Source organism: Odontesthes bonariensis, chromosome 21 (genome assembly GCF_027942865.1).
Source record: "Odontesthes bonariensis isolate fOdoBon6 chromosome 21, fOdoBon6.hap1, whole genome shotgun sequence".
NCBI lineage: Eukaryota > Metazoa > Chordata > Actinopteri > Atheriniformes > Atherinopsidae > Odontesthes > Odontesthes bonariensis.
The window spans coordinates 9,422,588-9,449,767 of record NC_134526.1 but is presented as its reverse complement, the minus strand read 5'-3'; the positions used below and the strand labels follow the sequence as shown (position 1 = coordinate 9,449,767).

At 41.4% G+C, this 27,180-nt stretch overlaps 2 protein-coding genes across 2 annotated transcripts in view; both read left to right on the top strand.

The window, feature by feature from the left end:
* Positions 1 to 496: 496 nt before the first annotated feature.
* eftud2 (elongation factor Tu GTP binding domain containing 2) lies at positions 497 to 13,406 on the top strand. Its single transcript, XM_075453660.1, has 28 exons — positions 497 to 639; positions 1,315 to 1,430; positions 1,512 to 1,674; positions 1,969 to 2,047; positions 2,158 to 2,233; positions 2,405 to 2,470; positions 2,558 to 2,593; positions 2,695 to 2,785; positions 2,867 to 2,949; positions 3,056 to 3,222; positions 3,430 to 3,554; positions 3,638 to 3,701; positions 3,790 to 3,880; positions 4,018 to 4,153; positions 4,420 to 4,547; positions 4,742 to 4,935; positions 5,022 to 5,133; positions 5,215 to 5,355; positions 5,491 to 5,592; positions 5,896 to 5,978; positions 6,212 to 6,298; positions 7,113 to 7,239; positions 8,639 to 8,726; positions 8,834 to 8,952; positions 9,226 to 9,320; positions 9,425 to 9,578; positions 12,789 to 12,896; positions 12,993 to 13,406. The coding sequence occupies exons 2-28, from the start codon at positions 1,326 to 1,328 to the stop codon at positions 13,086 to 13,088; spliced, it is 2,916 nt and encodes a 971-aa protein (XP_075309775.1). The 5' UTR covers positions 497 to 639; positions 1,315 to 1,325; the 3' UTR covers positions 13,089 to 13,406.
* A 5,193-nt stretch (positions 13,407 to 18,599) lies between these two features.
* The window catches only part of gjc1 (gap junction protein gamma 1), a 56,471-nt gene continuing 47,890 nt past the window's right edge, over positions 18,600 to 27,180 (top strand). Inside the window, exon 1 of the mRNA XM_075454281.1 lies at positions 18,600 to 19,267. The gene's annotated coding sequence lies outside the window, so the exon portion shown is untranslated. The remainder of the gene's footprint in view (positions 19,268 to 27,180) is intronic.

Sequence of the window (27,180 nt, the reverse complement as noted above, 5' to 3'; positions counted from 1 at the left end):
AGAAACTAATCGGTTGATGTTCATCCAACGATATAATTACCTGAGATAGTGTTATTCTTCTTAGAGCCACAAATTATGCTTTGTATACATTTAAGCTCGTCATCCTTCAGTAATCTAATACTTATCCAGAGTCACCTGTGTTACTGGTATGCAATTTCTTCCGTTGCGAGCATAACTAAGAAAGTCACAATTGTCCAATGCCATCTAGTAGTTAAGGAGCGTAGCTATGGGTAGAAGAATGTTTATTGTGAGAGCCTGAATTATGTCTTCCAAGCTGGTCCAGTATTTATGAAGCCATTTTCGTGATTCAGATGTTTTATTTGGTACATAACATATTCACTGTGCGAAGTTTTAATGGGTGTATCAATAGGTTCCAGAAAAGACATTCAAATTTGTTCAATTTCTCAAAAATACCAAATTGTGTGAATTTATGCAGCGATGTCACTCATCGAAAGGGGGCGATAGTGAGCTAGACGTTCTCCTCGTTTCTATTCTAAAGAGTAGAAGAAGAACAGCGGAAGTAGCATCTTGGGCGCATGGGATTGTTTGAATAATTGTTCGTCCTCTTATTGCAAAACCAACTTTTTTTTAAATTGTTTCGGAATTTATATTTACTGGCTGCTGTATAACAGGATACAGGTACGTGTATTTAGTAACGTGCAATGCAGTTAGCAATGCGAAGCATGCTGGCGTTAGCTCAGTCAGAACAACAACGTAACTCGGACGTCGCTTCCAGTCCATTCATTTCTGCTATTGCTACCAGGCTGCTAGCATGTTATTTCGTCAATTAGAATATAAATATACTAAATTCTTTTTATATATATACACGTTATGTTTTGGGGTGTAACTGATTCTCCGGCCACGGAATAACCCCGTGAACTTAAACAAAGCTAACGTCACCATGAAACGGCGGCGGCGGGATGCGATGTTAGCAGTAGCTGTTGTGGTTATGGCTGGTTCTTGGTAATGATGAAGGATAGCCTTCACCGGCATTTAAAAACCGATCTAAACTAATGTTATACGGAAAACGTTGTTCTCTGAGAAGATGTGATCATAAGACTATTATTGGTATATACTGAATCACAACAGCACATGTCTATTTTCAAAAAAATTCTCTTGACCAAGTTTAAATGGGAAAATGTACCTCTAAGATTACACATGCACCTTTTTTACAGGAGAAATGATCTTTGTAGTTGTAAATAAATCTTTATTATTTAATAAAATCTTTATTTACTTCCCTGATGAAATAATGATATATGCATTTGCGTCAATCACTGGCATGGAATGACTTAAAAACGTGCATCTATCATTCAGTTCTGTACAAGATGGAGGCTGATTTGTATGATGAGTTTGGGAACTACATCGGTCCTGAGCTCGACTCTGACGATGATGATGAAGATCTGGAGGCAGAGGACAGAGACGTTGATGAGGTACTTTATGATCATAACAGTGTGGTCCTTCTGTTTGTTGAGGCTGCTTGTCCACATCTGTCCTGCTGTTTACCTTGTCAGGGTGACGAAGATGACGATGACGAGCCTGCGGATGCTGATGATGATGTCCCGGGCATGGAGGTGGTCCTGCATGAGGACAAGAAGTACTATCCCACAGCGGAGGAGGTTTATGGGCCAGAGGTGGAAACTATTGTACAGGAGGAAGACACACAACCTCTTACAGGTTAGAGACATTCTTAAGCAAACAGCTGCTTTATAGAGTTGCCATAAGAGGCTTTGTGCAGTTGGCTTGGCTTGTGGTTCTAAAACCCTGCTAGGAACAGGATTTCCATCATTTCCACCACAGGTTATTAGTTTCTTTGGTGGCATTTTGTTTTCCTATTTAATTCAGCAGTGTGTTTTATATGCAAATAGTCTTTAAATATTAGATATTCTTTTTTGTTTATTTATACTTCATTTTATACGTAATCAAACATTTGTTAACAGCAGATAAAACCAACTTCTTTTTTCTCTCTAGAACCCATCATCAAGCCTGTGAAGCACAGGCAGTTCACTTTGATGGAACAGGAGCTACCTGCCACTGTTTACGACATGGAGTGAGTTATCCGTGTAGAATCCTGTGAACACAGATGTATATTCATTTGCCAAAAAAAATTCTTGATTTGATTCCCATGTTGATCATGTCTCTTCCTCTCTCTTTTGGCAGGTTTCTTGCAGACCTGATGGATGGTCCTGAGCTGATCCGTAACGTCACCCTGTGTGGTCACCTCCACCATGGCAAGGTTAGAGCTTATGGCTCTGGATTAGTCTCCTAACTCTGTGTTCCTGAGTTAGAGCCCATCCACAGCATTTTGATAAGGAGAACATGTGTTTGAAAGTTGAAGAATTTGTTTCTAACATTGTGGATTCACCTGCTGCTATTTTAATCTAATGAATGTGTTGTTTCCATTCAGACCTGCTTTGTGGATTGCCTGATTGAACAGACACACCCAGAAATTAGGAAGAGGGATGACGTGGATGTAAGTGTTGTCTACAGTAATTCAGTATTTTTTTTCACCGAATTACATTAAAATCCTATTAGTACAAATTTATTTGGCTCTTTTCAGCTCCGGTACACAGACATCCTCTTTACAGAGCAGGAGGTGAGTGGTTTGCTCGAGTTGTGGTTGAATTTACTAAAGAAGATCGTTTAATTTGCCTTTGATTTTGGCTCATATGCTTGTTTCTGGTACATTTTTCATAGAGAGGAGTTGGCATCAAAAGTACTCCTGTCACGATGGTCCTGCCTGACTCCAGAGGGAAATCCTATCTTTTTAACATCATGGATACACCAGGTGTTCTATTTTAACAGGATAACTAACCCTAACCCAGAGAATGACCCAAAAAACCTGACACATTTTGTATCTCCCTCCCAGGACATGTGAACTTCTCCGACGAGGTTACGTCCAGCATGAGGATCTCGGATGGCGTTGTCCTCTTCATAGACGCAGCAGAAGGAGTGAGCCGCTTTCTTTTTGTTATTTTCACACACCACCTTTTTTCCCCCATAATATGATATTCTGCTTTCGCCCACTTGAGGTAGACCTTTGCGTATCTCTGCCTAGGTGATGCTGAACACAGAACGTTTGATCAAACACGCTGTTCAGGAGCGCATGGCCATCACCATCTGCATCAACAAGGTGGATCGGCTCATCGTGGAGCTCAAACTGCCTCCAACAGATGCGTATTATAAGCTTCGCCACATTGTGGATGAGGTCAACGGTTTGCTCAGGTAATTCTGGAAGATATTCTCTGTCAGTGTGTAGAAGCTGAAGGGTTTAGTCTATTTGAGTTAGAAAATCTTGTTTTTTGGTGGAAGAATTTACCTAAAAGAATGACGGCTACTTTAATCTTAAGGACACTTTACCGGTGATCCACAGCCTGTTGTGAGAAATCATTATAGAAGACACTGTGATGGGTAATGTCTCCTCTCTTTCAGTACATATTCCACAGATGAGAACTTGGTGGTGTCTCCTCTTCTTGGAAATGTGTGCTTCGCCAGCTCTCAGTACCACATCTGCTTCACCCTGGGGTCCTTTGCAAAGATCTACTCAGACACCTATGGTGAGATGATTAATCTGTAACCACAATAATAACCGCAGTGCAGTTTGTAAAGGAGTTACTTACTCCATTTTGTCTTTTTATAGGTGACATTAACTATAATGAGTTTGCAAAGAGGCTCTGGGGAGACATTTATTTCAACCCCAAAACGTGAGTAGCCAGTTAAGATTCCAGCGGACGTGAAATTGTCCTCTTCATCCATGTTTTCACTGTGCATTTTCTTTTGTTTTCCGTTTAGTCGCAAGTTCACAAAGAAAGCTCCCAGCAGCAACTCCCAGCGCAGCTTTGTGGAATTTGTCCTGGAGCCTCTCTACAAGATCCTCTCACAGGTTAGACATGTCTTACAGTTTTATTTTTTTCTTCTTTAACGAAAGCAACATAGCCAGCTAAGAGCTCTGTGCCTCCATGGCGCTCAGGATGAACCTACTCGCTGTGTAATCCTTCCCCAAATCCTCTTGATGTGTAGGTGGTCGGGGATGTGGACACATCTCTCCCGCGTGTTTTGGATGAGCTCGGTATCCACCTGACTAAGGAGGAACTGAAGCTGAACATAAGACCCCTGCTTAGGCTGGTCTGTAATCGCTTCTTTGGAGAGTTCACTGGTATGGCTTTATACAGTATTAGTGTGAAGTTTTTTAACAGTTGATTTTTTATTTTTTTTTGTATTTTAAATGTTTCACTACTTGACATAATGCAAGATACATAAATACAGTAATTATGCTCCTGCAGAAGCTATCAAATACTTTGTCTGTATTCCTTATCCTCTCCCGATTACAATCATAATCTATGATTATCTATGAGATAATTGGTCATGTTTAACGAAAAGCTATGAATCTTTTTTTACATCTTATGTATGTGCTCCCGACAGGTTTTGTGGACTTGTGCGTGCAACACATTCCGTCACCACAAGAGGGCGCAAAGGCAAAGATAGAACACACTTACACTGGAGGTCTCGACTCAGATTTGGGGGACGCCATGGCAGAGTGTGATCCTGAAGTGAGTTTAATTGATAGTGTCCGCTTTATTGAGTAGATGGACCAGTTAACAGCATACAGCTGGAATCCCTTCCTGGTGTTTTTTTTTTTTTTACATATTGATATAAAAGGTTAATTCAATGGTTTGAAAGGAAGATGCTTTTCTGTCTCTCTGTTCCCTCTGCCCTGTCCTCATGACATATGTCTCATCCTTAGGGTCCTTTGATGTGCCACACCACTAAGATGTACAGCACAGAGGATGGCGTTCAGTTCCACGCGTTTGGCAGGGTGCTGAGCGGGACCATTCAGGCAGGCCAGCCCGTTAAGGTTTTAGGAGAGAACTACACGCTCGAGGATGAAGAGGACTCCCAGGTTTGCACTGTGGGCCGTCTCTGGATTTCTGTCGCCAGGTACCTTCATACGTTTGCTTTATAATGATTTAAGAACCAGAAATCTGTGACTTTAAATTAAACTTCAGCATCTGACATCGTCTCAGATACCAGATTGAAGTGAATCGAGTGCCTGCAGGAAATTGGGTCCTCATCGAGGGCTGTGATCAGCCAATCGTCAAAACTGCCACAATTACAGAGCCCAGGGGGAATGAAGAGGTGAGAAAACAATGAAAAACACCTCAGTGATCTTTAGAAATGAGTCGGATCAAGGTTTACATTTTTCTTTCTTTCTGCCAGGCTCAGATTTTCAGGCCGTTAAAGTTCAACATAGCGTCGGTTATCAAGATTGCAGTGGAGCCAGTTAACCCATCAGAGCTGCCAAAGATGTTGGATGGCCTGAGGAAGGTCAACAAAAGCTACCCTTCTCTCACCACAAAGGTAGGCGTCTGCGCAGCTCTTCCTTAGTGGGTCGGTTTGAGCTGAGGTCGTCCCATACCTGTTTCCACTTCTGTAATGATTTTACTGGAGTTTGCTGGAGCTGTTTGACATATAAACTGGGTGTTTGTGCTTAAGGTGGAGGAGTCGGGAGAACACGTTATCTTAGGAACAGGAGAGCTGTACCTGGATTGCGTCATGCACGACCTGCGGAAAATGTATTCCGAGATCGACATTAAAGTAAGAGAAGTTTCCTTCTGCACGTTCTGTGTGCTTGGGTTCAGTTTTCCTGTGGAAATGTGAAGCACTGTGAGAGGAAATAAAACATTAACTTTGCAAGAATATCTGAAAACTACAGAAAAGACGATGGAAACTCTAAATAGTAATGAAATTGTCTGATGTTATCTTCCTCCTCTACACAATATACAATCCGTATGGAGCATTAAACCGTTTTCTTAGATGGAAACAGACATCAGCTGCCTGTGCTGTATATCTGTAAAACTATTGCTTTAACTCTGTCATTCTGCTCATCTTTGCCCACAGGTCGCCGACCCAGTTGTGACTTTTTGCGAAACGGTTGTGGAGACGTCATCACTTAAGTGCTTCGCAGAGACGCCGAACAAAAAGTGCGTTTTAAATCGAATATTTTCGCATCTCAACCCAAATTATTAACAGCACTCGTATCTCAAAGCACTTCTTTCTACAAGGTTTCTGATGAAATGCTATTCAGATTTTCAGTTGGTCGTGCTTCATTTTGAGTTTCTCGCCGTCTTAAGTTCTGTGAGTGTGTCCTTCCCTCTGGCTGAGGGTCCACCCAACCCAGGCTGAGTGATTGACAGCTGTGTTATTTGATTGACAGGAATAAGATCACCATGATTGCTGAGCCCTTGGAGAAGGGACTTGCCGAGGATATAGAGAACGAAGTGGTGCAGATCACATGGAACAGGTATGCTATAGAAGAAGTTGCCTTCATACTGGCTCGTATTCCAGTTAAAGTGACGTCTTAATTATAAAATGTGCCTTTCATGTCAAACGTGCTCATTTTACTTTGATATCAGCTTATTAATTTCTCCACCTTTCTGACCATTCATTCTCATTTCATCCTTTTGCAAGGTTAAATGAACAGACATGTAAGAGCAATGATTGGTTCTTTAATTAAATGCTGTCATGGAAGAAGGCAGAGGAATATAGAAATCTTTAGGGCTGAAAAAAGTCATTTCAAAAGCAGCTATTGGATATGCGACATTGCTTTTAAATCCAAAGGTGGGCACTCTGATGAGAAAACCATCAATTTTCATTTTGAAGGTTCCTCGTAGAGGGAAGGGCTAAAAAATGTAGAAATGTAAAACACAAAAGCAATCTTTATTACAGTTGTATAAATAAAAGCCATTTCTGTGTTGGAATGTTGGAACAGTGTGAACGACATCATGGAAATATGTCCTCATTAAAAAGAAAAACTCACCATAGCAGTTTGATCAGCTCACTCTGAGTAATTGAATCGTCCACTAAAAGCATGCATGAATTTTTCCATCCCTCTTGTATGAAGAGCAAGCTCGAATGCACTCTCTGCCCGGAGCCCTCTTCCCTGCGAGGCCATCTGAACCCAGCAGTGGCAGAACAGGAGTGACACACTTCACGTACTCCTGTTCCTCTTCCATTAACCCCTCTGCTCACCCTATCAGCCAATCTCCTTAATGTTCCAGCTGACACGCGGTGCACGCCTCCTCCCAACTTACGGCTGTTCTGTTTCCTCATGACAGGAAGAAGCTGGGAGAGTTTTTCCAGACCAAGTACGACTGGGATCTGCTGGCTGCCAGGTCTATATGGGCCTTCGGACCAGACACAACAGGACCAAACATTCTTGTCGACGACACATTGCCTTCTGAGGTGAGTTTTTCCAAGTCGCATAATCCAAGTTAAACGGGTGTATAAAAGGAGCTGCAGCCAGTCGGAGGACATAGGAGGGGAAACCATGAGCAAACTCACGAGTTTGACAGAAAGTACGGTGAAAAAACTGCTGACTATTTGGCAATAACAGCCACGCCTCCATCATGATATATCATAACATCTCAGGAGGATTAAGTGGAGAGAAACTTCTAAAACCAGAAGCGCAATACAGATTGAAGAACCCGGTGGTGCTGGTGGCATCATTGTGCTTACATTAACATAGAATAGAGATCCAATCAACTGTACATGTTTTTATATCCTGGCCACTAATCTGTGGATAATATAATAATATATTTTAAAGTATTCGAATGGAAAAGTAATAATCAGATGGTGTGACAGTTATTAAGTGGCTCTTATTACGGGCTTGACATACAACTGTATTGAAGTGTTTTATCAGAGAAGCCCTTTATTGTTGTCCTAACCAGTTAAAGGTGATAGAGAAAGGTTGAATGGGGCATTAATCCTTGTTCTGTGATGTGATATGTAGCCCAAAAAAAATTGGTTGGGTCTGTAATGGCTCAGAACCTCCCTAAAAGGCTCTCTGAAACAGCTATGTTACTATGCTGGGTTTAGAATGCCTTGTTTGCCCTTATTGGTGTCGTTTCAGAGCTTATCTGGCAACCTCATTATGAAATGCAGGTCGGCGTTGGCGCTATTCGGTTGCCGTTGCTTGATTGGCTGCCCTTGCTCTCACTGAAAAGAAAGTACTCCGTTTGGCTTAATTTGTTTTGTTTTACTTCAGTTACTGTGACTTCCAAAGGTTATGCATTGAAACGAGCAAGCTGGCCTTTGCAGGCTTACTTACCGCCTGCGTTAATAGTGCAAATAGCTAGCTGCTAAGGGGTTAGCTCATTCCCTTTTAGATGAACAAGCCAGAGCTAACGTGCAATTCTTACAACAGGAATATGGCACAACACACATTTAAAACAAAATAAAATGTGATACTTACAGGCTGTACTGATTACTGGGGTTGATTTTGTTGCAAAGTCGGAACGGACCCTCTACTGAGCATTAAATTTCGACTGAAGCCTGCTCGGAATCGTGCAAGGTTTGTGAAACTGTACTCCGTGAAGGGGCGTGGCTGAAAGGGGGTGGCTGTGGATTTGGGTGATGGGGGGCGATTGCGCCAAAAGATACGTCACTTAATTCTCAAACACAAATTGGCCCATTTTTTGGCGGCAATTCAAAAGAGAGGAGTACTTGAAACGGAGGTTCTGACACTTGCTGGCACTTTGTGTGTACTCCTCACAGCGGGGAGACTCAGAACTAACACCAAAAACGTGAAAAAGATGATTTTGATTCTCTATCCCCTTTAAACATGTCTGTGTTTTGCTGGTAGGTGGACAAAGCGCTTCTGGGTTCAGTCAAGGACAGCATTGTTCAGGGCTTCCAGTGGGGCACCAGGGAGGGGCCGCTGTGTGACGAGCGTAAGTCTTCTCTTTGGTGTCGTGGACATTCCAGATTGGGCCAAAGGAAAATGCTTTTTCCTCGTCCGTGTTGCATTGCGGTGACCAAGTCTTTTTGCTGCCCTCAGCCATCAGGAATGTCAAGTTTAAGATCCTGGATGCTGTGATCGCTCAGGAGCCCCTGCACAGAGGAGGAGGCCAGGTCATCCCCACAGCCAGGAGAGTGGTGTACTCTGCGTTTCTCATGGTGAGCTCATCCTCCCCTCCACTCTTTCTCCTCCCCCAAGACTTTCCTTTACTCCCCACAGTTTAAAAACATCCCATTACCTTGATTACGGTTTGGACTTTAGCTGATGTGCTTTGTTTTTAATTCTGATAACATTTTTTTTTCTCTCCCACATAGTCTTCGCCCTCTTTGGCTCATGCACAGCTTTAATCATAAATCCATCAGCTGTTTTACATGAGAATGCCACGGTGTTTTTTGTCCATGCCTTAATGTTTGGTGTCCTTTGTGTCCCAGGCCACTCCCAGGTTGATGGAGCCATATTACTTTGTAGAGGTTCAGGCTCCAGCTGACTGTGTGTCAGCGGTCTACACGGTGCTCGCTCGGAGAAGGTTAGTTTGTTAGTTTGTCAGTGCGGCTGAAAATATTAATACAGACGTCACGCAAACAGAAATGTCAGTTTGTTAAAAGTGCTCTTGTGTTTCTCATCTATCAGGGGTCATGTCACCCAGGATGCTCCTATTCCTGGCTCTCCACTCTACACAATTAAGGCTTTCATCCCAGCCATCGACTCCTTTGGCTTTGAGACGGACCTTCGCACACACACACAGGGCCAGGCCTTTGCTCTGTCTGTGTTCCATCATTGGCAGGTAAGACTTAGTGACTCACACCTGCTTTTTACCTGAATGAGCTTCTTATGCAGTGTTGAAAAATGTGGAATTTGTCACGATATTATCCAGGTCTGGATAAGTATGGAAAAGCATTTGTATTTCAAACCTGTTTTTAAGAAAAAAGTGAATTTTATAAAAAAAAATGAGTTGATTAAACCAGAAGAGTTCTTTCTCTTCGTGTTTATATAAAAAATGGACACAAACTCAATTATGTCACCTCTTTGTTTTATCTACCTGCATGTTTTTCAAGTGACTGACTGAGAGCCACGGACACGATGCAAAACCAATTATTTACCCCACAAACGAATATAAGAGTAATAGGATATTAGGGTCTATCCTGTATATAGTCTGTGCCTCTTCATGGTGTTCAGAGCAGGTCTGTCCCACCACTGCGTGAGAGAGGGAGAGTCAGCTTTACGATGTCGAAGGCTTTTTGTCATTGTTCTCATCACTGATTCCATGTTTATTCCATCCATCCATCCATTATCTTCCGCTGGTCCGGGGATCGGGTCGCGGGGGCAGCAGCTTGAGCAAAGAGACCCAGACGTCCCTGTCCCCGGCCACTTCCTCCAGCTCTTCTGGGGGGACCCCGAGGCGTTCCCAGGCCAGCCGAGAGACATAGTCTCTCCAACGTGTCCTGGGTCTTCCCCGGGGCCTCCTCCCAGTGGGACGGGCCCGGAACACCTCACCGGGGAGGCGTCCAGGAGGCATTCTCACCAGATGCCCGAGCCACCTCATCTGACTCCTCTCGATGCGGAGGAGCAGCGGTTCTACTCCGAGCCCCTCCCGGATGACCGAGCTTCTCACCCTATCTCTAAGGGAGAGCCCAGACACCCTGCGGAGGAAACTCATTTCGGCCGCTTGTATTCGCGATCTCGTTCTTTCGGTCACTACCCACAGCTCGTGACCATAGGTGAGGGTAGGAACATAGATTGACCGGTAAATCGAGAGCTTCGCCTTCTGGCTCAGCTCCTTCTTCACCACGACGGGCCGGTGCAGAGCCCGCATCACTGCAGACGCCGCACCAATCCGTCTGTCAATCTCCTGTTCCATTCGTCCCTCACTCGTGAACAAGACCCCGAGATACTTGAACTCCTCCACTTGGGGAAGGATCTCATTCCCGACCCGAAGAGAGCATTCCACCCTTTTCCGGCTGAACATATTCCTGTGGATAAACAAAGGATAAAGATCAAGATTTTCTGTTCTTATTAATAAAAGAGAGTTAACGAAGATGGGGAAACCAAAATAAAATGGAATATTTTCCTTACGTTGAGGCGAGGTTGGTTCACCGCCTCTTTGGGCAGAGATGTTGGTGCTGTTTGGAACTGTTTCAACAGCTTGAATAAAACGTGACAAATCAACCTGGAAGTTTTAAAATGGAGAATATGTTGGAACCCCCATTAAAAGAAAAACCATGTCGCATTGCATTTCCATAAAAATGTTGAACAGCTAAAAACTGTCATCTACATCTACTTTTAAATCTGAACCTGAGATTTCTGTTCGGCTTTGACGAGCAGTGGAACAGGAACAGTTGGCTTTGCATGTTTTACGCTGTAAACGCCATTAAACAGCATTCAGATTTTCTTCTTTATCCTCTTTTCACCCGTACACATATTGGCACACACAAATAAGGTCCCATGTTTCCTTGCTCACACATTTACGGCAGCTTGTGCTACATTTTAACCGACCTCGTGCGCACGTCTGCCACTCTGCTTAAACTGCTTTTGATGGGGAGGAGTGTTGAGTCATTACTTTTTAAGGAACGTGCTTCTCTGTCTGACATGTATTTGTTTCTGCACTCTGCAGAGCTGTGTCAGGGAAAATTAACTCCACGCAGGGTAGATTAATACTTCACTGTAAAGTCACTAATGTGCGAGCCAAAAGACAGTCGTCTGCAGTGGAATGATTTCATGTTCAACCTCCAAACTTCTGTTTGGTCCCCTTGAGGTGAAAATACAAGTGTCTGACAAGAAACTAGACATGAATTATTTATTTATGTGCACAACACATATCATAGCTGCAGTGGTCCTTTGGGGACATAAAGAATTAATGAAAATGGCTCATGACAGATTTGTTTCTGTTGTTGCAGTCACAGCATTTCTACAGTTTCACTATCAGGATGAAAAAGTTTAATGAATTTACATCTGTTAGCCATTGTAATACAAAGCAGTTGTCATTAGATATTTCCCGGGATAATACCAGGAAATGTCATTGGGTTTTGACGTGTGTGATCATTTAGGTCCATATATCCCAAACTTGCGTTGCAGGAAAAAATGTTGACTTTTCGCTGAAAACTGAGATGTAGCACCAATAACCCCGGTTATTTATCCAAAGACTACTCTGTTGTATAGACCAGCCACAGAGTCTGTACCCGATACAGCCTGGATCATCTCTCCTGCTCTCCTCTTTGAGAGAAATCATTTCCTGCTCGCACCATATTGATTCAGTCGCCTTGGATAATAATAAGAATAACACCCTGAACTGTGTTGTTTGCCCCATTCAACTCGAGAGGCTATATTGCGCCTCCGTCATTAGTTTGATCGTGTGCTGCCGGTATTGGCATGCTTACAGCTCAGTGTTTGAGTTACCGTTGTTAACAGCTCTCCTCCATCTGTTGATTGGGCTACAGCCACCCCATTGATTATTCTTTTCCTCCAGTAAAAATCTGCCTGAGGCTTGGAAAGTCTTATTTAGTCCCCTCTAACCTACTTATTTCAGATAAAAACCTTCCTAACAAGTCTCCTCTTGCTCTTCTGTCTCTCTTGCTCAGTACAGAATGTTTTATAAAGTCCTGACAAATGAGGTGTTTCATGAAGATCCGTCCATGAGCTCCACAAGTTGCTGATTTTGGTGAATCCTTTAAAAGCCTGTCCGCTCCGATGTATTCCAACTCACCCTGCTAGCATGGCATTGTTGCTCTGCTGGCCACATTTGAAGGAGTGACAGCACTTCTCCTTCCATCACGATGATGGATGTACTCCTGACTCAGTAACAACGGGACACATTTGCAGCTGAATCACATATTTAATGAAAGGTCGAAGCCACTATGAGAAATGTCCACTCAGCTTATTAACACTCAAGTTTTGATGCGTTTCGTGTCGTCAGATTGATTTTACACATCTGAATGTTACTGTGAATTCGGCTGATGTTGCAGCTTCTTCAGTTTTTACCATCTGGTCCTTCTTTCAGATTGTTCCTGGTGACCCCCTGGATAAGAGTATTGTGATCAGGCCTCTTGAGCCCCAGCCTGCCCCCCACCTGGCCAGAGAGTTCATGATCAAGACCCGAAGGCGCAAGGTAAGCCTTTTGTCCACCTGTTCATTCCATTTTTTTTTTTTTCAACTATAGTTGTTTTTTTGCAAAGTCAAGTGTTATGTCTTGTTTGCTCTGCAGGGTCTGAGTGAAGATGTGAGTATCAGCAAGTTCTTCGACGATCCTATGTTGTTGGAGCTGGCAAAACAAGACGTGGTGCTTAATTATCCCATGTGAGATTACCACCACCACCTTCACTGGACATTCAACAGATAATCCTACTTTTTCCAAGGAAAATGGGTAAAATCTTCACCCCCCAAATCAAATCTGATTCAGATGGGGTTATTTCAGACGTAACAGTTGATAAGTTTGATGAAAACCATGCAGAACTGTAACTGTCAAACATTGCAACAGTTTTTGTTGCTTCTTTTTTTTTAATATGTACAAATTATCAATGTTTTTGTAGCATAAGATAACTTTGAAGTTGGGCTAAAAAAAAAAAGACTGGGTGTTTTATCTGGTGTATGTCTGAATAAAACATGTTTTCAATTCTAAGACAGGTGTTTATGTTGCTTTGTACTCTCCAATAAAACATTTTTTTACAATGAAAGTTGTGAGATGGATGTAATTAAGGATGTAGCATGATAAGGAATGCTTGAGGTTGGCAGATTGCAAAGTTCCTCACAAAGAATTCAAAGTGGGTCGTGGCTGATTGAGTGACTGGTTACTCTGGGCACATCGGAGGCGGTGACTGACGGACAGGATGTGGGATGTTTGAAGGCAGGCAGAGAGGAAACGAAAGGCTAAGATTAGTGGCTGAATAAAAATGAAACGGGAGTGTTGGAGGATAAAGAAGAAGAACTGGCAGTTTTAGGATTAAAAACCATTGTATGGCTCTATTATTATAAAACTTTTGAATGGTTATCAGTGTAAAGACTGAATGTTGGAGGCTGTGAAGGTAGGTCAAACAATGGGTTTGGACAAACTGCTGTAGACTTTATGATGATGGATAGATGTCTTAACAGGTCAACCACAAAATGTGTCTTCAATGAGTTGGATGCACATATATGAGATCACCACAAAGGGTTTTCTCTTTAGTATCTGACATCAAACTGTAACGTCACATACTGCGATGGCAGTTAATAACCGTGTCCACAACCCCGATTCCAATTTGCTCATCTTGAATTGGAATTAGTCTCAAAAAAGCTAGGACAGGGTCATACTTACCACTGTTCTTTTAACAACAGTCTGTAAACATCTGGGAACTGGGGGGACCAATTGTTGGACCTTTGGGTGAGGAATCTGCTCTCACTCTTGTCTGATAAAGGACTTGAGCTGTTCTGTTTTGCATTCCGTGATGCGCCAATTGTTTTTCAGTTGTTGAGAGCTCTGGACTGCAGGAGGCCAGTGAAGCACCAGAATTCTCTTATGACAGAGCCATGCTGTTGTAATAGATGTAGTATGTGGTTTAACATTGTCTTGCTGATATGTGCAAGGCCTTGCCTGAAAAAAAGCCGTCTGGATGGGATCATATGTTGCTCTAAAACCTGTAGGTTCAACATTGATGATCAAGTTTTCAGTTCCAAAGCCACAAATGCACCCCCACAGCATCAGAGATTTAGGCTTCTGAACTGAGAACTGACAACATGTCAGATGGTCCCTTTTCTTTTTAATCCAGGGGATGTTGCGTCCCCTGAACATGGAGAAGCAGCATTTAGCTGTTATGCTGCAAACAAGTGGAACAAACTGCCAGTGGAGATTAAACTTTCACCAAATGTAGACATTTTTAAATCCAGGTTAAAGACATTTCTTTTCTCATGTGTCTATGCATGAAATATCTTTTAACTTATCCTGTTTTTAAATTCATTTAAATGATTTTATTTGTTTCTCTTTATATTATTTTATGTATTTTTAATGCTTCTTGCACTCCCTGCTGCAATGCTTTTATTTTATGTGAAGCACTTTGAACTGTTTGTACATGAAATGTGCTATATAAATAAATTTGATTTGATTTTATTTGATTTGATAATTTCCAAAATCATTTTTCTTTTCTAGGTTTCAACTCATCTGACCACAGGACAGTTTTTACACTTTGCCTCAGTCCATTTTAAATCAGCTTTGGTCCAGAGAAGACAGCAAGGTTTCTGGATCATGTTCACATATGGCTTCTTCTTTGCATCATAGAGATTTAAGATGGATTTGTGGACGGCACAGTGAACTGTGTTCGCTGACAATGATTTCTGGAAGTGTTCCTGTGCCCATGCAGTGATTCCCAGGACAGAATCCTGTCTGTTTTTAATGCAGAGCTGCCTGAGGGCCTGAAGATCACGGGCATCCAAACTATAGACATAGTATTTTACAGACCTCTGGAAGACTCTGCCTCTCCAAGGTGCTCTTTTTTTACTCAATCATGTTACTGAGCTGTTGACAGCTAACCAGTTAGATGCTAAATCTTCCTCAAGCTATATGTTTTATATGTTCTGAACAAAATATTGGTGTATTGATTTGCAAATCATTATTTTCTGTTTTTACACTTTACACAATGTGCTGCCTGTTCTGGAACTTGGGTTGTAATTGCCTAAATTTGCCTGTGTAGTTTTTATGCTACAATTTCACATCATGTTACAGCTTGCAACTTGATATTTTTGTGTTTTTACTTGTTGAGAGTTTACTCTTAAAGTGATGCTCCAGCCAATCCTACAGCCAGGGAGTGAATTATACAGCAGGAGCAGTATGAGGGACACTGTTTTCTGTGAAGTGTAATTCACATTGTGTCAAGCTGTACGGTTGCTGTTTATGGTTAAAGATTAAACCCTGCTGAGTGTGACAAATGGAGCCAACGGTGCTATATATTGAGTTCTAAGCACTGTAAACCATAGCATTTAACTACACTTGAGGATGGATTGCAGTTTGAGTCTTGCGTCACACCTTCAGAAGACTTTGTTGTCTGAACCACTCAGTCCTTCATCACTCACCACTGACAATCCTTCTAACAGTCCTGGAGGTGGTGGAGATGGTGAAGGTTACAGTGCAAACAGGAAGAGTCGAAAACGGCTTCAGCGACGTTTGACATTTCCACTGAATGTCAATCCTTTCCAACAAGTTTGTATTTCTCAGCAACGATGGGGATGTTCTGCTCTTTGAAATGCTGACAGCAAGGAGAAATGAATAGATTGAGAATTTTTTTCACAGAAATACACCAAATTAGAAGAGCAAAACTTGAGTGATGGCTCTCCACTGATCAAGGTATTGACACGCAGGTGCCTTTGGGGTTGGCATCCTGTCATCTCCATTCTGAAGACATCTGCTCCAATAGTGTTAAATAAGTGTGCACTCAAACGTGGTTGCATCAAACCTCCCTTGTGCTGGCATGAGCTGAGATTGTGTCTGGCCCCGGGTGATGAGACGGATGGCAGCAGTTCTTGCCAGTCTGAACGCAAGGCCCCGGAGCACTTGTTACAATCTGTGGTCCCTGTGCTATATATAGACAGGAGCAAGCTGCGTTATGGGGCCGACTCAGGGCAACTCCTCCTGCAAGTTAAGGCCTTATCTTTTTCCTTTTCAGCTCCATTTGCTCTTAAACACCTCCTCTGTTATCTTTTCCTCTAGTTTATTTGTAAGTCTTGTTCATCCTGTCCTGTCTCTATGCAACAACACACCTCTCTGGCTCTGCCATGTGTCTGTGACTCAGTCACACTTGTCTCTTCCTGCTAACATCTTGAGCAAATCCTTCCCTCTAGAATCTACAGCTATAGGCATGGAGAGTCCGATCGGGTTATTTCATATGAACTGTCTGCTTATAGCAAAGCATAACCATAAATCATGAATAGAAGGCTGAGTGAAGATGATAAAGGTTGAGTTAGCCTCCGAACAATGTCATAAGTACAACAGCTATGAAGAGACGAGTGTTTTAGTGTTTAAATCGACCACAGAACAAGATGGAAACATGACCACTTGGCAACAAAGCAGGTTTGCTGTTTATCAACTTTCACTTTCAGTTAGGTGGATTTCAATTTAGGATATCTGGGAACCCATCCTGCTCAGTTTTTTATGTGATTTTTGCAGAAGTGATGTCACTCTATTTGGAAGATTTTTTTTACATTTTATTTAGCAATTATTCACTCTGAATGTTTTTGTCTGTAGTTATGAAGAACAGGTGGTTAGAAATGTTTCAATTTGTTCTAAAAAAGGCCCTCGTCTCTAAGACTACCCCCCAGCCTGGACCACTTGTTTCTTAACCTTCCCTGAGTGCATCTTTGCTTTCTCAGTTTACTAAAAAGCATTGCATAACACTCTTGATATCTGCTTCCCTGAAGGTCTGTGACAATTTGAGGTCCAGCAAGGTCGAGGTTTTGAGCAGGCAAACATGCGCGCACACAAGCAAATGTGCAATCAATCGACTGTGGGTCTCCCCCACTCCTCACCCAGAGGCCCCTCGATGCTTAATCATTCCCTTATCATTGCATCAAAGGTTCCAGACGTTAGTCCATCGCAGAGTTTAGCCAACAGACTGATTCAAGCTGCACATGCATGGGTGCCTGCAGAATCAGAGGGAGGATGGATGAACTTGTGTGTCTGCCAACTTTAGAACAATCAAGCAGCAAAAGCAAAACAACCAGCAGTTTCAATTTGCCAAATGAGCCATATGTGTTCCGCCACTCGAGGCCTTCTACAAATCAGATTGAAACCGGATGAGAGTTGTCCTTCAGACTGAGCTGACAAAAGGTGAAGCACCTTAGAATGATCCAAGTTATTCCACTAATTTCTCAGCAGAAAGCCTGTCACACTGCATGGAATCATACATTATCCACCGTAGGATCTTGTTTGTCATTTTACCGGAATATGGCTTGCGGCCTGATGGTGAAATCTGTTGCTGTTGTCTTACATCACTTTCTTTCCAATCCAACTGATTAAACTCATCAAATCTGCCTTTTATCTGAGCTTTATTGGCTCCACTAAAGTTAGTATTCGAATGCTGCATATACTGGAGGCTTCTGCAAACCAAACCACACCGAACTAAAGACAGTTCTATTCAATTCAATTCAATTCAATTAAAAAAAACTTTATTTGTCCCCGAGGGGCAATTAAAGGCACATAGAGCAGCAAACAAAGCAACAATGTAAACACTTAAACAACTGCAAACAAGGAAAGTCCTATTCAGCAGAGACTCATTTTTGTAGATTAATATCTGTATTTGACCATCATCTTTCATTTCATACCTTTTGCAAATGTTAAAATGTATTTTCTGTTTAGAAATATCTATAAAATGTATACAATTTATTGTTTTAGCCTATTTTGTATTGCACTCAACATGCCTACCAATTGCCATGACTGTGTAAGAATGGGATGAACAAGGTCAACCAGTTTTAATTGATGAAAAGCATGTAAAAGGAAAACATCCACAGCATGTAAAACTAACTCCATTCAAATGCAAATGTGTATAATAATTAGGCCACATCATAAGTCAAAATGAACCTATCAGTGTGCGATTTTTCCGTTCGACATTTTTTACACGGTGTGGGACACAGTGTGGTATTGATTTCTCAAAGGCTCAGTGACGTAAGCTCCAAATACACACTGAACCGTTGTTTATAATTGCCTGAATTGCTCTTTCTTTAAGGCAGATGTTTATGGACCCGAGCTATGTGACCTGTCGGGGACGCGCACTGCCAAACGCGTACGCGCAACATCCAGCTTTTACTGCTCCCCTGCAAAGACGGTAGGCTTTCACTGAGAGAATCCAGCTGTCAGTCTCCGAGATCCCCGTTCATCCGGAGCCAGACTGTGGGCTTGCGTGGCGAAGAGCACTGCCCTCACCATAGAAACGAGACAGAGGTACCGCTGGATGTAGGTGGACCTCCAGTGATCAACAGATCGGCAACTACGCTGCCCACTACTCCTGCGAAGAACACGATGAGGGACCCGAAAGACAACGCCGGAGTCAACTGGCACGTGAGCGAATGACATAATTATTACCAAATTTTCGAGCCAGTCGCAGAGATATGAACAAGCCAGCGTTCAAGATTTGCTTGTAATCAGCAGATCCAACTGTTCTTGGCAGTGGACGAGGTTCTTTCCTTGCCAAAATGACCAGACTATTGTCTCACATCTCTGTAACGGTATGGGCCCGCAGGAATTTTGGCACCGGTTTTACGCAGCAGACCACATAGTGTAATCGACGTAGCTCGACCGATCACGGAACACATGGACACACACTGCTTGCAAGTCTCGTAGTGATGCTATGAGATCAAATTGAAAAGACATCATTGATACGTTGTGCTGGTTCCTCCCCAGAAGAGGAGCAGATAATCAACGGCGGGATTCAAGTTTGGACCTCACCAAGTCCAAAACGACCATCCCTTTCCAAACAAAGGATCATCTTATACCTTAAAGCATCTTCACAGACTCGCATAGCGGTAAGAATTTTTCCGTTAAGTCATAGCATCTGAAAGCTTTTCATATCCATATTCAGCCCTAACGTGGCTGACTTAACCCGGTGGAACCCACTCACTCAGTGAATGTCGAGGGTCACAGACTCATCACATGCACCATAACGCACAAATGACACTTGCATCCTTTTGGCTAATTTCTTTTTTTTAATTTACCGAATCCCCTCCATTTTTATTTTATTTTTTATTTTTTTGCATGTGTAACCCTGATCAAGGCCAAGCAGTTAGCAACAATAGATCAACTTCTCTAAGGCGTGCTTTTGTGAAGGAGCTGAGATAAGCGCGTCTCATTGACAGGGTCTGTTAGTGTGGAGTGAAACAGTATCTGCTCATCAGTTTGAAAGTCAGTTTAAAAATCTCAATGAAGCCCAGTGCCTTACACAATTTTGCACTCATAGCATTTGAGCAGGAACGTGGTGTGGACGGGCGGTGGAGCTTTTCGGATCAGGGTTTGGTTGAATCCTGTAGGAGCTGTTCAGACCGGAGGGAGCACAAGCAGACTTCATTGGGAAACTGCTGTCATTGATTAATAATGAATTTATCATCAATGGCTGAAAAACTTCCCGTATAATTTTATTGAAGGATTCTGTAGGGATTTTTCCTTACCTGTGGTATTCAGGGTCACATTTTTTAATTATTTAGATATCGGATGGAATTTCTAATTAGCCCACAGAAATAAATCTTATGATTAAACATTGTTTGTTGAATTGTCTTAATCGTAATATTTGCCAATTTACTAGTAACCATTCAAAAAAATTACCTAATTGAGTTTTCTGTTGTTTAAACCCCCGGGATTATAGTCATCCTTTTGTACAGCTGGTGCTCTGCTGTATAGCTCTAAAACCCCTTTACCTTTCCTTACAATGCCATGTGCTAAATGTGGCTTTGGCACCCCTTTGATTTACACATATATCCTGATTTTAGTCAGAATATCAAAACAAACCCTCCCACCACCTAAAGCCGTTAACCTGAGAAGCAGCCAGCTGCCGGCATTATTCACCATGTTGAGAAACAGCCTCTGGATATCTCTGAAATATGCCACATTGACTTCTCTGTGGAGTATTTGTCAATGCCATACCAGCTCAAATATGAGCCATCATAATGATTTTCTCCCCTGTGCCACAGAAAATCCACGCTACACGTGAAGTCATTGTGATGGATTTGGGGTATTGCCAATTGAAAGAGCTTAGTGCTAGTGAGTGATGCTTGCTTTCTACATAACATATGGTTGCTATGTATTTGTTCTGAATTTATTCTTTGGTAAGCTGCCAGTAGCAGCATATCAACCTCCATTTGCCCTCCATATCTTTGTTCCCATCAAGTGAATGCAGTTGTGGCGTTTCGTGGCCTCGCATGCTATAGATTTAATTAACATTCTCCATGTTTGAAACTATTGTGAAAGGCAGTCAATCTTTCTCTGATACTCCTCCCACCTTGTTACCCTTGTAGCCTGACCACCACCTCACCACAGACCATTATTTCACTCCCCGTGCATCGACAGAGGAGGGAAAGTCACCTCCTGTGCACTCCAACACTGAGAGAGATGAGGAGCACATTCTGTTTGGCAGCTGCGAATTACCCCATCAGTTCAGAATATGCTCCGGCTCTCTTTTAATTTAAAATACAGGATTTTCTGTATTTTTCACCACCACAGAGAAAAAAAAAAGATCATGACCTGGCAGATATAAGTGATAAATTGTGCATGGATGTTTATTAAATGATCAGAGGACGTCCTAGAAAAATCGGAGAAATTATATTCAGCATCTTAGCTGACTGGTAAGTTGTTTTAAATCCAATATATCTATAAAACAGAAAAATTGGCTGATGCGTTTTTTTCAGTATTCCCAATGAGAGTGACCGCAACACGGGCAAAGCTGGCTGTCAGCTATGTTGGACACGAGTGGAACTGATTGAATCCTGCAATTTAGAGCATATACACAATTTTACTTACAAATAGATACTCAATAGAACAGAATAGTATAGGAAAAATCTATGTTTCCATCAAGTTTAAATAGAAAATGTAAACTATTTAAAACAGGTGTGCTGTAAGTATGAAAATGTGTAATAATTATAATTCTGGCTTTTAGCTACTGTTGATTTATTATTATTTTTTATTTTGAATGCATCAACTGCTGTTGGATGTGGAGCTGATTTTCCACTTGTAATATGCTGATGGGCACTTTGGTTTATTAATGCGCCACATTTGTCAGGCTCATTGTGTGTTTCATGTACACCTCATGTTCATGTGCAAAAGTCTTGAGCATCCTTAATCTTTTTTATATATCTAAAAGAAAAAACACGCCCAAAAAAGATGCTGAGATTTACTGAAACATGTGCAAACATAAATGAAAATACAGTATATATGCTAAACAGTTTACACAATTCTTACAAGCTTTAAGTCAATATCGAGTCCGAGCTCATTTATTCTTCAACACAGCTTAAACCCTCTTAGACGAGCTTTCTGTCATTTCTTTCAGTAGTCTTCAGGAACAGTTCTCCAGGCTTCCTGAAGGACATCCCAAAGCTCTTCTTTGGATGTCGGCTGCCTTTTGTTCCGTTCTGGCTAGATGATCCCACACTGCTTCAATAATGTTGAGGTCCGGGCTCTGGGGAGGATTCATCCCTCCATCAGACCTGTTGCCACTGATTTTCAGTCCACTTCTTGTGTCATTTGGCACAGCTCAGCCTTTTCTTCCTGTTTCCCTTCCTTAAGAACGGCTTCTTGAAAGCCACCCTTCCATGGAGCCCATTTCTGATGAGGCTTGGGCCAACAGCTGGATCAGCTAAAGGTCCAGATGCATCTCTCTGGTCCTGTGTCAGGTCCTTTTTTCCCTCTATGTTGTCACTTTCGGATACAATTAATCTGCTGTAGATAGTTTTTCTTATTTCTTCCACTTGTCTAGTTTCCTAAAATTCTTTAACGACACACTGCACACAATATCAAGATATGCACATTTTTCCAGCTTAAAAATACTCCTTTATATCTGTTGAACTGTTTTTTGTTTTATTTTATAAATCTGAATGAATTATGTGGTTTTGTGACAAGCTGCTAGTAATAAAGAGCCAAAAGATCATATTTGAAATTGGTTCTTTGAGAAGTTGACACTTACATGTTCACACATCACAAATCCTTTGAGTTAGGTGCCCTTTTTATGTCAGAATGACTTATAGGTCAGTGTTTAGTGGCTTGACAAACAAAAAGGTCACATTCCTCTGGAAAAAGGTCAACAAAGGCTAGAATTATGAAAATGCAGCCAATGTCCAAAGAAAAACTTTGAAAGACCTTCAGAAAGCCTTGAGAACTATTGCTCAAAACCTCTTTAAAAGATTACACGCTTTAGCTCCTTTGAAACAAAATATAAGGAGATGAGGGCCGGATCAAGAATTTTGCATGGAACTGTAGACTACTGAAAAGTTTCTAAAGCTGTCAAACCAGTAAAGTTATATGAAAGCGCACCTTTTTTAATGGTGGTATAGAGCTGAGATACTCAAGCAAAGTCAAGAAGATAACATTTGGATTTACAACCCCTCATTAAATGCACTCACTCACGTTCAAACACTACAAAGCATGACATTCTCAGTATTTGAGTATTATTCCAAATGACTGTATACTATAAAGCTGTCTGTCTCAAACATTTTTTTCAATACATTTCAATCAGCCTATCCTGTTCGCCCCACTCAATACAGAGCTGAATGATACTTAGGCTTAATTGCTGTACTATTTAACATATGGAAAATCAATATTACCATAATGTGTAGAATTCATTAGCCAGCTCTTTCCCTTGTAATAAAAAATTAGAATAACTCCTGGGGTTGTAATCAGTGTTGGCATATTAAACTGAAGACATATTAGATTTTCCTTCCCCCCCTTAAAAGGCTTTTTAAGAGCACAGTTTAATCTTACATTTAACTGTATGATGCATACTGTCATTTCTTATATTTAACGCCGTACCTAACTGTAAAATTACTTTCAAACAACCAAGAATAACGATAGCTGATGTGTGCAATAAAATAAACACATAAGTGCACAAAAAAATGACCTTCAATCTCTAAACAAAACACAAATATGATCAATATTATGATTATTTAATGATCTTCCTTTGTGTTGTTATTTGAACCTTTTTATTCTAATCACTTGCAGTCTTATCCGCCCTTTACAATCATCATACTTAAGTAAAATGTCTGCAGGATGTGTTTAAATCAATTACATGCTTTATAGGCAGCTATTTTGAATAAAAGAGGTAATTCATTTCCTGTTTTTCCCAATTCTTGCCTTCGGTGTGTGAGATGTGGGGCCAGTACAGTAAGAGGTCAATTTGATGCTTTTAGTCACTACATTAAAAAACACTTGCACATAAAAAAGCACCTGTTTTTCAGAGTAAACCATCAACATGTTATGATGCCGGTATTTAACACGAGTAATTGGTGACTGCAGATATTTAGGTGAGATGGGAAATATGTGGAAGTGATGGGAGAACCTTCACCTTTTCAGCATCTCCTTAATGGCTTTGTGCAACATGAAACATCACGGTATTATGACTATATCTTGTTTAGCAGACGTGAGCACACTGCCAGGTTTAATCCTCGGGGTGCAGCTCGCAGAGGGAAAACTGTGTCTTTATGCTTGCCAAACAGTCTGGATTCCCTCTGCTTGACGCTGTATACTCTGCTCTGCATTTTCTGGTTGCCAGTTCCTGTAAGCCACTTTAAAGCAACAGCAAAGGGAAGGTGCTTTGCTCTCTTTCCATGTAATTACCAAGTGATTAGACTAGATAGAGGTCATCAGCTCTAAGTGGTAGATGCAGTATTGTGTGTTTTAGTGCAGTCAGTCCACCCATTTTTACTCTCTAAGTGTGCATTTGCCGTGTATTTCAAGTGAGAGCTTTCAGCTGCACTGACGGGGCCACTTGAAAGTACCATGAGGATGTAATTTATGGATTTGGATGATGTGGCGGAACTCGTTCTGGAGCCAGCAAATGGTAATTTTCCAGGAGAAATTTGAAGATTGGCTACTGAGATGTGTCTTTAGATAACTGTGAGGATTAAAATAGTTTTAATTAAAATGTCATTAAATTTCAAACTCATTAACTTCACGCTTTGAAACATAAATTACAAAGATTTTGACCCTCTTGTGTTCCTTTAATGTCGTCATTTGATTAGCCACTGGTATAGTGTTATGCGTGATTTTTATTTATTTATTTATTTTTTTTAGAGGGGTTTGCGTTTTATTTATTTATTTTTTTTTTTTAGAGGGGTTTGCGCCCAACGCTTCTGATATTTCAGCATAGACCTTAAATACTGGATAACAACGAGCAGGCGAGGGCTGTGCGTGCTCTCTGTGAATCAGGATGACTCCTCAGGAAAATGAGCCCTGCAGTCGGCCATGACCCTTTCCGAACAGGCGTGTTGCCATTTATGTCAGAACACGTGTCGCTTTGACGCCACAGCAGATATCTACGTCTTTGACTGTAAAAAATACGGAAGGCAAGTGTCTGATTGTGTTGGACGAAGGGAATCCTAAGTCCGTGATTCGTGTAGTCTGTGTGGTATTTCTGCAACATATGGTGGTTGTGCAACACACGTGTTTGTGTTGCAACAATAACCGCAATGCAGTGGTACTGTATAGTATAATTTAGACTTAGTAATAACAGGTGCATCTATGAGAGTAAACACAAATTTTTCATTGAAATTAATTCTGAAATTTAGTTTATCTTCTTTTTAAAACTTTTCATTCGGGAGAATATGTTGATGATTCATATTAAAATTCATACAATTTCTGGGGAACAGCATATTTTTACAGATAAAATGTCAGTTGCTAGTCACCACTTCAGAACATGAAACCATATTATATGAAATCAAGTCCACAAAATATAGTAGACTGATAACAATTTCTCAGCATGAATAAAAATGACTGACTCATCCACATCAGTAGTTCTCAAAGTCCAAACTGATATCTGTGAACTTCCTATCCTCAAAATCATCTAAGAACTACTAATGATATTCACTTCCCAAGCAGAGGGTACATGTGTAGTAAAGAGAAAAAGATATATAAAGACAGAAACCCCAACTGAGTGTGGGTTAAATCGGACGTCACTTTCACCTAGCCTGTACTCATGAAGAGATATGGGCAGTCTAACAAATGAAAACAGTCGTGAACCTCCTTCCCAACGGGAATGTCAGTGTTACACACCAGGATCAGCTCACACATACACACTGCATGCGGGCAAACACACACATGCTGATGAACTAAGCCCTGCATGCACAGAGATGTTTACGCTGTAGTCAGTGCTGCACATGCATATTCAAACTGATATGTCAGGCCCGTGAAGATGCGCGTGCTGACACATTTACATATGAGCACGAATGTCGTGGTCCTGGCCGTGATTCGGGGTGACAGGTCTTATGCCACGGCCCCCGGGTCAGCAGAGGAGGTGGAGCCACAACGTGACAGCGATAAGGGCAGAGAGTTGCCTTTCATTCACTGTCACTCTCCAATGACACAGCCTTCCTTTCTCTGTAAATTTACCGGGTTCAGCAGTTTTGAGGTAACTGTTTGGCTTCTGCTCGGAGGACTGCGTGTTTTTTGTTACTCATACCTGTTGTTTCAGTCTCCTCTATTTTTGCTCCACTTCCACTTGTGTTGACACTGTACTTCAGAGTTGGATCAGTTTAAAACATTGTCTCTGACAACACTGCTCAAGTCATGTGGTTTAAGGCGCCATCAGTACTTGCTGACTGTTTGAATCATAGGGGATGCATACTGACACATTTAATTAAGAGTTGGAAATAATAAACTGTCTTCAAAATGTGGGAAGAGTTTCCAAACTTTCCAAAACAAAATATTTTTAATCAAACAGTGTATATGAAAAGTGAAAACACAACATATTTTTTATATTTAATAAAAGTAACAAATTCCAAATACTCACGTTACTGTAATGAAGTAGATTTTTGGGTACTTGTACTTTATGAGTATTTTTTTCAAGTGTGTAATTTTACTCATACTTGAGTACAATTTACACCATGTAATCTACCTCGCTACTTTTAAAATCAAAAGTCGGTACTGAGTACACCCACAATTTGAATTAATATTCAAACCGTCAGATTTTTTCTTTTTCCAATACAAATCCTTATTGGCCGTCAGATCGCGCCCGGGACGATTAATCTGAGACGTAATGTAAGGAAAGGCCAACTCCGCTGCTGCAGCAGGCGCAGGTTTCTGGAAGTAACACAACTGCCCAACGGAGCAGAGAGTGGACCGAGGAGACAGCATCCAGATGCAGAGCAAACTTTGTTTGACCTCCACGGTGATATCAGTTTACAAGACTTCAACGTCTAATCTCAAAAAAACACACTGCAGCAAGAGGTTTTACAACTATACTTGTATGATATTGCTTTCTTATTTTTCATGTGTTAAGGTTTTTAATTTGACTAAGATAAATCTGCAAAGCTGCCATTAGCCTGATAATAAGACGGAGTGAGCTAACTAGAGTACTGTGTACTTTTACCTAAGTATTTTTTCAACACAAGTACTTTTACTTGTAATTGAGTACAATTTAAGCAATATAACAGTACTTGTACTTGAGTACAAATTTTCAGTACTCTTTCCACGTCTGAATAAAACTGGGTGGGCTGTGGCACAGCTGGTAAAGTGGTCATCTTCCAACTGGAAGGCCAGCAGTTCAGTCCCCAGTGTCAAAGTGTCCTTGGATAAGATACAAAACCCCACTTTGCCCCATAAATGTTCATTGGCACTCTAGACTGTATATATATTTTTGTATATATATATTTACTGAAAAATTAACCTTACCCCTCGGGAGGGGAACATTCAGTTTGATCTGGCTCTGATGTTTTGTCATTCATTTTACCTTTAATTTCATTTT

Coding starts and splice junctions, on each gene's coding strand:
- eftud2 (XM_075453660.1), top strand. CDS start 1,326: ATGGAGGCTGATTTGTATGATGAGTTTGGGAACTACATCGGTCCTGAG. Junction 4,936..5,021: donor CTCTGGATTTCTGTCGCCAG/GTACCTTCATAC, acceptor ACATCGTCTCAG/ATACCAGATTGAAGTGAATC. Junction 5,134..5,214: donor AGCCCAGGGGGAATGAAGAG/GTGAGAAAACAA, acceptor TCTTTCTGCCAG/GCTCAGATTTTCAGGCCGTT.